The sequence below is a fragment of the Monodon monoceros genome, unplaced genomic scaffold (assembly GCF_005190385.1).
Source record: "Monodon monoceros isolate NGI ecotype Baffin Bay Population unplaced genomic scaffold, NGI_Narwhal_1 Super_Scaffold_2, whole genome shotgun sequence".
NCBI lineage: Eukaryota > Metazoa > Chordata > Mammalia > Artiodactyla > Monodontidae > Monodon > Monodon monoceros.
Window position 1 is genome coordinate 48,780,560 of NW_021703776.1, and position 14,367 is coordinate 48,794,926.

Here is a 14,367-nt window from a genome sequence, read left to right on the forward strand (position 1 = left end):
GTTATTTCCTCTGTATCCCTGTACTCAGCCACATACATCGTGCTTCTTGAAATCCAAAACCAACTCAAAACTTGCAGGCTCCTCTTTTGCCTCCTTAAACCCTTAAAGAACTGTGTTGATCCCACTGACACTACTGTATATGTTGTTTGAACTTTTCTTATTCTACCTCTGATCATAATTAATATGACCTTACTAGGTTTCAAACTCTTTATAACCATATTTACCCTTGCTGAGCTGAACCCATTACTTGACTGATTAACAAAAGCTGGGTAATGACAAGGGAAACTGGTTTACACTAAGTCAGAGCACTAAGAAAGTGGAATCTTGCATCTTCTACCAGCATCCATGAAACAGTAACAGGCTAGCTTGTTAATCTGCAAGTAGGATAAAATTTCAGACCCTTCACAGTTCTTGACAATCCAAAGAGTAAATGGCAGGGAAAAAGGAAGAGACGGATAAACTTTCCTTATCTTTTGATCATTAAGTTTGGAATATTTAAAATTACCAAAACTTATTTTTTATTTTACCTTAAATATTTAGAAACCAATATATAACTCTTATATTTAAAAAATATATATAACTCATATAAAAAATTAGCTGGGTGCTACTATATAAGTGATAAGAATGTGACATCTGAATTCTTAGAGTATTTTAAAACTGATCTGATAAAGCAATCAAGTAAATAGCATTATTCCTCCAACTGAAAATGTTTCTCTAGTAAGAAAGGAAAGGTCCACTCACCTATCCAACCAAATCAACCAAATTAACCTCAACAATCAATTAAATGTCCCTGTTTAATTTCCTTCACATGCTAAATATGCTTGAGTGACAAGCTACATAAATTAGTATTGATATGCTACCTTCTGGTATCTGACAATTAAGCTATTAAACATAAAATAATCAGCATTCATGTGCACAGGAAAAAGGATAAAAGCAGACACTACTGATGAGGAGCATAAGTTGAAACACACTTTCTAGAGGGCAATTTTGGAAATATAAACCAAAGCCTTTGGCAATGCAATTTTATTTTTCATTATTTATCCTAAAGAAATAATTAATGATGTGTGCAAAGATTTAGCTTTAACAATATTTACTACAGGGCTTCCCTGATGGTGCAGTGGTTGAGAGTCCGCCTGCCGATGCAGGGGACATGGGTTCATGCCCCGGCCTGGGAAGATCCCACATGCCACGGAGCGGCTGGGTCCATGAGCCATGGCCACTGAGCCTGCGCGTCCGGAGACTGTGCTCTGCAACGGGAGAGGCCACAACAGTGAGAGGCCCGTGTACCGCAAAAAAAAAAAAAAAAAAAAATTTTACTACAGTGTTATTTATATTATTTCCAACTTTTGTCATTATGAACAACAAAGAATAAGAAACTGGTTAATTAATCCACAGGATCTCTTACAATGAAGTACTGTCAAGCCACTAAAAGGTATGTGCATAGCATATTTACTGAAATGAAAAATTGTTTATAAAGCAGCAAGTGGAAAAAAATGTTCTAAATCTCTGTGTACAGCATAATCCTACTTTAAAAAGCTATTTGCTTATATACACATTAAAAGAACCAGCTCTGCATACAGAAATATTATTTTTTATTTTCTTCCTTTGCTTATCTGTATTTTCCTACAATCAGTGTTTTAGGTGTATAATTTAAAATACATGTATTTTAAGAGTAAGTATATTAATTAACGATTGCTGAATTTGAGCGACTACTTATATAATCAGTATTCTAACTCCATAAAGACTGTGAGTGATATAAAAACATATAAAGAGACGAGTTTAAGTCGTCAGAAAACAGAAAAAGGATAAGGAGGCAGTTAATTCTACAGAAAACCCAAAACAAGATGGTTACTACAAATGAACATTAAATTTAGCACTGAAATTCCTGGCAGCTTATCATCATAGAGAGTCTGTATACTCTCATACTATTTGATAAGAGAAAATAGCTTTTTGTCTCAAAAGAGGAAATTTCTCTAGGCTCTTATATGAACATCAAAATAAACTATACCTTCAACAGAGATCTTACTAAAAATATTTATTGACCCTTAAACTGCCACTGAATTACAATTCAATATCAAGAGGTAGTATTTATAAGCATCAAAAATTTAAAAACTAGAAGAATGGAACATTTGATGAGCCTTTAGTTGGTCTTTCTATGATGTATGCATGTAAAAAACCTGTAAAAGTACATGGCATGGAGAAAGTGCTCAATGTTGGTTTTCTTTCCCTCTCACTTAATCAAATCTGAAAATTGATTAACACTGCACAAGTTAGAGACGAAGAGGTCAATCCAATATACTTAAGAAGCATTTACTAAACACCTCCAATGTGCCAAAAGGAGAAAATACATATTGAAATTATTTCAGAAAGCTTTTTCTAAAAGAAACATTACATTTTCCCCCAAAGTATTATTACATTATCAAGTTCATTTCAAAAACAGAACTCAGGGGCTTCCCTCGTGGCGCAGTGGTTGAGAATCCGCCTGCCGATGCAGGGGGCACGGGTTCGTGCCCCGGGCCAGGAGGATCCTGCGCGCCGCGGAGCGGCTGGGCCCGTGGGCCGTGGCCACTGAGCCTGCGCGTCCAGGGCCTGTGCTCTGGGAGGGGAGAGGCCACAGCGGGGGTGGGCCCCCGGCCCCAAAAAAAAAAAAAAAAAAAAAAAAAAACCACAACTCAAAACTCATTAAAAGCATTTCAAAATGAACAGTTGAAAAATGGTTGAGAACACTGCAGCCAGCTTAGCCAGCTCTATTATCATAAAATTAATCAACAGTATCCTAATTAACATCTTGAAATAAGCTCCCAAGGGAAACCCATCAGCCTGCCAAAAAAAAATGTTAAAAAAACATTTTTTTTTAAAAAACTGATGCATACTTCATAAACTTTCAAAAAACCTACAAAATGTTTCTTTACGAGGTCACTAAATAAAGAGCTTCCACTTGGTGTCTTTAAATCTCTCCACAAACTGGTGTGAACATGTAGGGTACATCAATGTATTGATAAACGCAATCACAAAGAGGCTTTTTAATCAGATAAAATAACCACTATGCCCCTTTACATTGGCCCTTGCCAGAAATGAGATTTAATTCTCATTTGAAACTTTTGCTTCTAAGGAGTAGTCCTTTACTTGTGCTTCAATATAATGTACATATTTTTTAAAAGAGCCTAAATTACTGATCTAAAAACTCTTAAGTCGATACATTCAAGAAAAAACAGGAAACTACACAAAGATAAACTATAAAAAGAAAAATTGTGCCTTTAAATCACTGAGAAATTACAGTTTAGTAAAGAAAGTACATTCAGTTACAAAATGACTTCAAAAAGTTCAAAGTCAACTAAACTTTTAAACTTAGAGCAATGGTGACAGAACACAAATGGCAGACACTTCATAATGGGACAGTATGCTGCTGGCCTTAAGAATGCTGAAGTTCTCTGTTTATCAGAGAAAATAAAAAACAGAACACTAATTTTGCCCCAGGTTTCTTTGTAAAGGAATGTCCAAAAAGATGGAAAAAAAAGTTCAATTTCATTCTAGCCCATTTAGTAATAGACTGACATCTGTCAGTGGTTTAAAACAATACTGTGGGGCTTCCCTGGTGGCACAGTGGTTAAGAATCTGCCTGCCAGTGCAGGGGACACGGGTTCGAGCCCTGGTCCAGGAAGATCTCACATGCCACAGAGCAACCAAGCCCATGTGCCTCAACTACTGAGCCTACGCTCTAGAGCCCACGAGCCACAACTACTGAAGCCCGCGTGCCTAGAGCCCGTGCTCCGCAACAAGAGAAGCCACCGCAATGTGAAGCCCGCACACCGCAACAAAGAGTAGCCCCCGCTCGCTGCAACTAGAATAAGCCCACGCGCAGCAACGAAGACCCAACATAGCCAAAAATAAATTTATATTAAAAAAAATTTATAAAATAATACTGTGAATAAGAACAAGCAGATGATTATCTCTTTTCATTTCCAATCTCTTTCCATTTAAAGGAAACAAAATGTTCCCCTGTTTACAGAAACACTATCCCTCTATCAACTCTGATCAGTATACTATTTCATTTATTTCAATCTTTTTTTATTTTAGCTTCTGTGATTATTACTCATAACCATTATCACTGTTTTCAAGTGCTCAGCAAACGGACAGAAAGGCTACTATAACCAGACCCTGTGCTGAGCAGAGGGGATCAACAGTAAGATCCGTTGCCACATTCCATAAGGCAGAGGGCCTGGTCTTTTCAAAAATGGGATGCCATGAAAAATATAAGAAGGGGAAGTGATTGTCTAAAATAAAAGACATGGACATATATACACACCAAATGTAAAATAGATAGCTAGTGGGAAGCAGCCGCATAGCACAGGTAGATCAGCTCTGTGCTTTGTGACCACCTAGAGGGGTGGGATAGGGAGGGTGGAAGGGAGACTCGAGAGGGAGGAGATATGAGGATATATGTATATGTATAGCTGATTCAGTTTGTTATACAGCAGAAACTAACACAGCATTGTGAAGCAATTATACTCCAATAAAGATGTTAAAAAAGAATAAAAAGAATAAAAGAATAAAAATAAAAGAGCTAAACTGATACAAACTACCATATATAAAATAAACAACAAGGTTCTACTGTACAGCACAGGGAACTATATTCAATAGCCTGTGATAAACCACAATGGGAAAAAATACGGAAAGAACATATATACGTATAACTGAATCACTTCTCTGTGCAGCAGAAATTTTAAATCAAGTATACTTCAACACAAAATTTTAAATCACTTATTTCAATTTTTAACATTATATTTAAACTTTTATCTATGATTAAGGACTTCCTTCAAAATACTGCTACTATACAGAGAAAACCAACTGCCCAAATGCCTCGGCTCTTCCTTCTCACTTCCAAAATCTGCCAGTCAACACCATGCACATATATCCTGGGGGCTCTGTTGTTTCTTTCTTACCTGACACTCGGTTGCCACATACGCTCCTACACCAGTATTTCATCAATAATTATTATCAGTTAATTTTAATTAGGGCAAAAATGATTCCCAATTGCCATATATTGAAAAATTAAGAATTGTACATCCTAATACAAGGCTCCTTCACAAATCACCTCACTTGCCTGAGTTATGCCATTCCAGATCCTTGATATGTGTTCTCACCAGGAAAACATATTTAAGTTTCCTTCCATCAGCTTATTGATTGAACATCTAAGGCTTCCTTCCATTTTTCCTCTACTGAGCTAACCACTTTAATTTACAGAACTCAGTTACTAAAAGTCCACATCTTTTCATCAAACTAAATAAATAAATCTGATATGAGATAATCTCTTCCTAATCTTACCTGGTTTAAATAGGTCAAATATAACTCAATACTATAAAACAAATTAAAACCTACTTAGGCTTATAAGAGATATTCACATCCCTGTCTGCCAGTAACAGCACCGACTTAAATACTTCCAAGAAGCCTGAGGTAATTTCTAAACGTCCTTAATTTTTTATCAGGAATAGTGCCAAAGAAAGTGGGCCACCTTAAAATGCATCATATTCTTCATCTCATTATTCAGCTCCTCTAAGTCTGTTCTTTCAACATTAAAGAACCTATCATACCTAATTCTGTTAATAAGTATCAAACAGAATTCATGCTTTACCAGGCTTCCTTTAAAAGCAAATAGCACCCCCATTCTCCTAGAGGTTCATCATTCTCTTTCCCTCACACTACATCAATCCATCAGCAAGAACAATTCGAAAGGAGAACCCAACTCAGTTCACTTCGCACCTGTGGATTATATTACCTACAGACCTATGTATCTTTAAGAATGAAAAAGAAAAATTGGTTACAGATGCTGACAGAAGCAACATTTATACACATGAAAAGACTGATTGAAAGTATGTAAGGAAAATCAGCAAAGATGATTGCTTAAAAGCACCCTAGATGCTCACAGAAGAGAGTTAAGACCCTGAGACAGAGGGGTACAAGAAGCTATAAGAGGGGAGAGAGTCCATTTAGAAGCAACCGCACTCCACAGATCTGTACCATCTCATCAACCTTTACTCTTTATGTGACTGAATCTTCCAGTTTCTCTGTGAGGAAAAGAATAATATGGGAGAAAAACTGTTTGCAAACATATCTTCAAATAGTAGGCTCTAAAATAAATGAAATATAAACTTAAAAACTAAAATAGATATGAACAATAATTAAGTTATGACATACCGTACAGAGATCCTTATATTGCAGCTTTTGGAATTTTGTATCTGTGTTTCCTGCACATAGTTCCACATAACCAAGAACAACTTGAAACACAGTATTATGAATGGCTTGGGTGAAGTGCATATGAAGTTGATCCATTGCTGTCTATGGAAAGAAAAAACATACAACATAATCTCCTATTATTAAAATAAATTTCAACAGATTTTAAAAACACAGGAAAAAAATCTTTACCAATTTTAGCTACAGCACGAATAACTATTATACACAGAATTATAAGTGTTGATTATTTGCAAATAAGCCTGCAAATAACCAGAACATCATACCACTAAAGATAAACCTGAATTATGAACACTGCTCTGTTGCTCTGTATTTATCACTGGTACCCATCCTACCTTTTCCCAAACATGTCATGCATAATCACACCTTTGGATGCCTTCTGCCATCATTCCTTTACATTGTTCAGGATACTCAATGGTCATCTTCTCCGAGACGCCTTTCCTGACTATCCTATATAAATCAGTACTTTGCATCACTCTATCCACTTACACTAATTTATTTCTTTAATGTTTGTCTCCCTCACTAGAAGGTAAGATACATGAGGGCCTATATCCAGGTGCCTGGAGCAATGCACATAGTAGGTACCCATAAATATTTAATGAGTAAAAGAATTCATCTAATGGGGGAAATCAGAAGTTATAGTTGTATTTTCAAAGGTCTTTAAACATGTCCCTCGAAATTACCAAATGTCTTCCTTCTAGTATTTTTCCCTAGGTATAGCTTCAGATATAAAAACTAATAAAGTACAATAAATAACCAAACTTCTTTATTCTTATTATAAAATGTAAATAGAGTTTAAATAGTTTGGTAAAGTCTTCAATTTCCTTCTAAGACAAGAGACCATTTAAGGGAAGAAAACATTTACACCTATCATGTTTGGATGTTCTCTAGAAAAATGTATAATCCTATATTTGCAGAAGATATAATTAATTTTCAAACTGTGGCCTCTACTTCAAATTTTTCAAGGAAGCCCTTGAGAAGTAAGAGTATGTAAAGCCATGCATCATGGGAGCAGTGAGGACATTCTGAGGATAATAGAATCCTTTGAAAAATCTGATAAATGCAACGGACCTGTTTTACAACAAATGTACACAATGCACAAAAGTTTACATACCACTTTGAGGGAGTCATGATGGCTCATCTAGGAGCCACGAGGCTCCAAATTTAGAAGTTCTTATTCGGGACCAAGAGTTGAGGTAAAAAAGACTACAATTCTCTCCCACTGAATTATCTCATAATATACTTTTTAAAAAACCTACATAGAATGGTGAAAATATTAAACTTGAGAAACACTTCATAGTTTAAAACAGACTTCTGTAATGGTTTTTTTTGTTGTTGTTTTTTTGCGGTACGCGGGCCTCTCACTGCTGTGGCCTCTCCCGTTGCGGAGCACAGGCTCCGGACGCGCAGGCTCAGCGGCCATGGCTCACAGGCCCAGCCACTCCGCGGCATGTGGGATCTTCCCGGACCGGGGCACGAACCCGCGTCCCCTGCATCGGCAGGCGGACTCTCAACCACTGCGCCACCAGGGAAGCCCCTGTAATGTTTTAATCACACTACACACACTCTGAGCCTATGAGATCATGTTATTATTGTTAATACAACATAAAAATTTACTTTGTTAAATGAAACTTTTTAAGCACTCTATATTAATAATAATATTCAAACTTAAGCAATCATGAAGATCAACAGATTCCTGATTAAGAAAAAAGAAAACATCCTTTCAAAACTAACCTGTGTTTTTCCAAGAAGTCGATAAGCTTGTTGAACCTTGGTATAATGGTTAATGTCAAAATTCTTGCAGATTTTGGACAGAGCAACATCCAACTGTTCCTGTATAATTAAAAGAGGAGGCAAGAGGTGGTTAAGGAATTATATTTTCAAGGTAGTAAGAAGAAAATATTAAGTAAAACTAATTTTTCACTTTTAACTAATATCTAAACACATTTACTATTACACTGGATTTAATAGTCAAAAACAAATTTAAATAAAAATAAAAATAAATTATAATTCTTATTACCAGCTATACTCAAGTTTATTGAGATGTTATTAATATATGAGTTTTTTTAAAAAAACATGCCTAGTGTCTCAAGGGACACAAAATAATTATCATAGTCTCTAAAGGAATTTTAGTTTTTAATTTTACTTAACTATGTTTCCTCCAGCATCTGCTAAAATCTTACAATTATATGAACTGAGTTTGTAGGACTACTGAAAAATAAAACAATCCTTCTGTAAATCACTGAAAAGCAATGATAATTTTCAAGAAAACTACATTGACCTTAAAAGTACATACCTCAAGGTACTGCCCTTTCATATCTAAATGTACCAACTTTGTTTATGGGTTTCTATCTCAATGATTTCATTTTAAGATAAATATTATTCTGTACTTATACAGAAAATTATAAGAATGAAAGAAACTGAGCTTTGAAAGAAAGTCCTCATTAAAATTTTCACGTGATTATTTACTTAAGGGATTTTCAAAGCAGTTCTATTTATGTTTATCAAATAAACTGTCATTCTTACAATTAGGAAATAATTGCATTTATGATCAAAAACTACTTTCACAAAAGTCATTTGAAAGTCTACCCACAACTTTTCTAAGTACTCTCATCAGGAAAACAATAAAATAAAGTATCAGAAGAAACCAAATAATTCTTATTAAATTTATTTAAATGAACACTCTGCTTTGCAAAGATTCTGAGGAAAGAGATGAACTCTGAATAAATGTAGGAGGAAAAGGCTTTATGCTCACAATGACATAGCTTTTCCTTTCCAGTTTCTACATATTTGATGAATTGTATGAGATATTATTATGAGGTTTAGGAATTTAGGAGGGTTATCATCAGCCAATAATCATTCTTAAATAAATAAACTCACTAAACTAAAAAGGAGTAGCAGTTGATAATCAAAAAATAATTAATACATGGTTAAGTATTTTGCCTATAGTTTACATGAGAACACACCTATGACTAACAGTTTAGGGATCTTGCTGGATATGGTAATATTTTCAAATACTCTTTTCAGATCCCACAATTCCTAAAGTATTATTGAGAGTACAAGTAAATTACCATTAACTTGACCATGCACAGATATTCCAAATGAAAAACACAAAGTATAGTGATGTAGAAACACTGATAATAACATGAAAGTCAAAACATAAGATGCATCTATGCTATTCAAAAACCTCTGAAAAGAAAAAGTCATTTAACTTAATATATAATTCTTCTTACCTCAATTTGCTCTAAAGTATCTTGCAGCTTTGAATTCAGTTCACTATTAAATAAAACAGATTTAGGTGTGTCAATCTTTAAAAGAGACAAACTGAATAATTAAATGCACAGATCAATAGTATGAGCAGTAAGTTGTGCTGCTGATCCTACAGACAGTACAAAAAGGCAAGAAAAATAAATAAAAGGAAAAGAATTAGAAAGGAAGAAACAGAAGAGTCATCACTAGCAGCAACAGGGTTGTGTGGGCAGAAAATCCTGAAGAATCTATAGATAAAACTAAGAATTTAAGAATTAAATACTGATAGCAAGTTTTAAAGATAATAATTTAATATAGATGAAAAGTAAAATGTCAAAAATAAAATTAATCCCTATATATTAGAAACAAAGAATTAGACAATGAAATTTTTAAAAATACAATTTCAAAAAACCAAATACCTGGGAATAAATCAAATAAAAAATATACAATACAAAGTACAGCTAAAATAAAGATGACAACTACATAGAGGTATATACCATGTAAACAGACTAAAACCTTCAATATTGTTGATATCAGTTCTCACCAAAATGATCTCTAATTCTAATCAAAATCCCAGAAGGCTTTTTAATGTAGAAACTGACAAGCCGTTTCTAAAATTTATGTGGAAACTCAAAGGGCTAAGACCAGTCAAGAATACTGTGAAGAACAATGCTGTAAGACATACACTAAAATAGGTTAAGGCTTATTATAAAGTTACAGCAATAAGATAGTGTGGTACTTATTATAAGGATAAACAGAACAACAGAACAGAATAAAAACAAAGGGTAAAAGCCTTAAGCAGATACTTGACAAAGGAGATATCCCATTGGCCATAAAACATATAAATATGCACTCCATCAGGCATTCAGGAAATGCAAATTAAAACTGCAATAAGACACTATAACAAACGACCAGAATGGCTAAAAATATTTTTAAAAAATTAAAAATGACATCAACAAATGTTGGCAAGGATGTAGAACAAAAGGAACACGCAATTCAATCCTGGAGGAAGGGAAAACTGATAGCACCTTTTGGGAAACTGTTAACACCTAAAACTCAACACACAAATACTCTATGTCCCAGAAGTCCTAGATATGTATCTTTCATAAGTGCATACACAGTCCTTGCAGCATTATTTGTAATAGGCAAAATGAAGCAACTCAATTGTCTGTGAACAATTAAATGGGTAAAGTGAGATATATTTATGATGAAATACTATAGCAATGAAAATATACTACCTGAATCTCAAAAACATAATATTGGACAAAAAGAAGTCAGTTTGTATAAACGGAATCATACAGTATGTACATTTTAAAGTTCAAAACACGCAAAACTTCTGTCACAGAAGCCAGAACACTGGTTACCTTGGGAAAATAATGACTGGAATGGGGCATGAAGGAAGTTTCTGGGGTATTAGAAATGTTCTAGTTCTGTTTCTGTTTCTGGGAGGTAATTACACAATTATGTTCACTTTGTAAAAATATATTGAGTTATACACTTAGAATATGTGATTGAATCTGATTTTTTTCCCCTTTAATTCTCCCTAGGTCAGTTTTTTAAAACACTGATATTATTTGAATTATAATATCCCAATATTAAAAAAGATCTGTGGTATCTAACAACATAAATACTATTTTAGAGAAAACATTTTTAACGAAAGAGGTTAAGGCAAAATAAAACAGTAAGAACAAGTGGAAGATGTAGTTTAATACACCAAAATTATACAAGGTTTTTTACAACTGTCATCTGATTATAAATGTGACTCTCAAAGTCCTAGCAGCCAAAACAAATAGGGAAGCCCAGAGTACACAATTCAGTGTCCAGAATATCAAAACACACCAGTAACTCAAGAGAAAAAACAAAACAAAGAGAAAAAAAATCACTTTTGTTGGCATTAAGTGAGAGAGAAAATTTTGCCAGTCTTGATAAAGAGGATAGCAATATTTTATCTCCTAAGGAACAACACCCTTGGTAACAGCCTTACAGAATATACAATATGGATTCATGGACTCCTTGTCTTTGCTTCTTATAGAGCCTTTTAATGCAAACTGAGGAGATAACACCAAAGTGGTTTGATAGAGAGAGAGACAGGGGTCTAACTCCAGACTGGATTTGGTCAACATTCTGTTTGATTTGGCAGAAGCATCATTTTCAATAGCTTGTATGTGAAAGGCTTTAGGCAAGGCCCAACAGTCCTGCAGACCTGACCATTTCCTGCTGTCATCTGGCAGCTTCACATATATGTTACCTGCCTGGTCCCTAAAGACATCTGAGTTTGCAGTTCCTAAGTAAAGCAGAAATAAAAATCACATTAATCCACTGCTTTAAAATGTCTGATGGCTCCCGATTAAACCAAGGATAAAGCCCCAAATTAGCATGGCACATAAGACTTAACAATTGACATGAAAAATTAACTTCCCATTCACTTTTCAGTGCTTATACAGTTGACCCTTGAACAACAGGGATTGGAACTGCACTGGTCGACTTATAAGGGGATATTTTTCAATAGTAAATACTACAGTACTACATAATCCTCAGTTGGTTGAATCCTCAGAAGCAGAATCACAGACTCAGAGTATAATTTATAACTATATAAGTTATACATGGATTTTCGACTGAGCTGAGGGTTAGCGCCCTTCACCCCTACATTGTTCAAGGGTCAACTGTATTTTAGTCATATGGGCTATGTGCAACTCCCCAAACAAACCCCAGACTTTCACACCCTCTGTTCTTGCATATAATGTTCACAATAACTATAAAGTACATTCTCCTTTTCTCACTTGGGCCCAAATGTCCATCTATCTTCCAAATGTCATCTTTTCTCAGAAGTCTTCCTCTGCTGACTGTTCCCTTAAGTTTCACAATGCTCTGCTTACAGCACCCTGAATTAGAGTAAAGAAATATCTGTGACTATCTGTCAGAGCAGACTGTGGCTTATTCCCCAGTGACGCCCCAGGACTAACTAAACGCACTGCCTGACTCAGAGCAGGTAATAAATATCTGCAAAGTCAAATTTGCACTTTAAACAAAAAATGACAAAAATTTACCATCATTCTTTCAGCCCCCATTTTCTACTTCAATTAAAAAAAAAAACTACAGAGATAAAAAAAAAAAAAAAGGAGAACGTTTTAGAAGAAAAAGAGTCAGACTAGACTCTGGGTCTACAGGTGCCTTAGTGAAAGAAAACGAGATAAGCAGAGTGGAAGCTGGTTCCACTCCTCTATCACACAGGGCTCAGTTCACCTAAGGCTGAAGCTAGAGACACAGATATGGAGAGGCAAGAACACGCAGAATAATAAATATCAGAACTGGTAAACATATTCTCTCAGGGAATATTGTGAGTTTGAAGAAAAAAGGAATATATATAAACTAATTCATAGGCGAGAGTAATGATTTTTCAGCTTCGCAATTGAAAGAAATGGGCTTTAGAGTTTATTTACAATGTTATTATAAATCTAGATATTTTTATTGCTTCTATTATTTATGATTAAAATGATTTTATAGTCTATATATTAAGAGTTAATGCAAACATCGTAATGTAAATAGTATGCAGAAATTTTTAAATATAAAATTTATAAATCAAACATTTTGGTCTTATTAAAAATGCTCTCAAAATCTACAACTGTAGTTTGATAACAGTTTGCTACTAATTAAAGATACATATGTAAAAATGTGATTAACGAGTGGACATATTAAATGTACAGACTTTAAAGAAACCCTTAGCCATCATTTAGAAACCTGAATTCCAGTTATTTCAGTCAATTAATCAAAGTATGTAAAAAGGACCTATTCATAAACATTTGGATAAATAAAAGCTACATTACAGTCAAAAAAATTACCAGTTGTAAGATGAAAGGCTAAAAGCTATTAAAGGCTATCCGCAAGTGAATGGAATGAATCAAACAATTTTGGGGTGGCTTTTTTTTTTTGTGGTACGCGGGCCTCTCACTGTTGTGGCCTCTCCCGTTGCGGAGCACAGGCTCTGGACACGCAGGCTCAGTGGCCATGGCTCACGGGCCTAGCCGCTCCGCGGCATGTGGGATCCTCCTGGACCGGGGCACAAACCCACGTTCCCTGCATCGGCAGGTGACTCTCAACCACTGCGCCACCAGGTAAGCCCCTGGGGTGGCATTTTTATAATCACTATAGAAAATATGAAAGATAACATATCCATAAATAATTAAAAGTCTTCTTTTAAATAACTGATCTGGACACACACTTGCAAAATGCATATAAATCAAAATTTTGTACAAAGTTGACTTGCTGAAAGACAAGATAGTATGAAAGTAATTAGCCTCTTAATGATCTTTCCCTGTTCTGTTATTAAGCCATGTGATTTAAGACAAGTCTCTTAATAACTCTGGGCATCAGTTTCCTATGCAAAAGTGGGCTGGATCTAAAAGGTTGCTTCTAGCTCTAAAGTTTCAAGATTCCATTATATGCTGAACACCAGTTACCCAATTACTACATCTTTATATATGGTTCAGTAGAGTGCTAAAACTTCTGAAATACACGTAAGTAAAATACACTGTTCAGAAATCCCTGACCTAACCCAGAACACTATCATTCACCACAGAGAAAGCCTAGAGTCCGTTACTAAGGACACTAAAAATGTTCACAACATCTCCAAACTTTATGAAATGTAATTCCAGAGCAGATGTCAGGCTGAGGAACCAAATCTAGCCAACCGGCTATGTTTCTAAATAAAGTTTTATTGAAACACAGCCATATGTATTTGTTTACATATCATCTAAGGCAGCTCTTGGTCTTCAAGGGCAGAGCCGAATAGTTGCAAGCAAGACCTATGGCCTACAAAGCTTAAAATATTTATTATCTGGCCCTTTAAAGACAAAGGCGCTCTGCCAACCC

General features: G+C 35.0%; 1 protein-coding gene across 4 annotated transcripts in view; it reads right to left on the bottom strand.

The window, feature by feature from the left end:
- The window catches only part of VPS50 (VPS50 subunit of EARP/GARPII complex), a 140,205-nt gene that overhangs the window by 90,864 nt on the left and 34,974 nt on the right, over positions 1-14,367 (bottom strand). For 3 of the 4 annotated variants that reach the window (XR_003795229.1, XR_003795230.1, XM_029233543.1), the window contains exons 10-12: positions 9,483-9,525; positions 7,984-8,082; positions 6,196-6,336 (exon numbers count right to left, since the gene is read on the bottom strand). Coding sequence is in view for 2 of the 4 variants with exons in the window: in XM_029233543.1 (XP_029089376.1) it covers positions 6,196-6,336; positions 7,984-8,082; positions 9,483-9,525 (283 nt within the window). In the remaining 2 variants the exon portion in view is untranslated. Of the gene's footprint in view, positions 1-642; positions 1,248-6,195; positions 6,337-7,983; positions 8,083-9,482; positions 9,526-14,367 lie in introns of those variants that run through there. The other variant, XM_029233545.1, reaches the window with a different exon arrangement.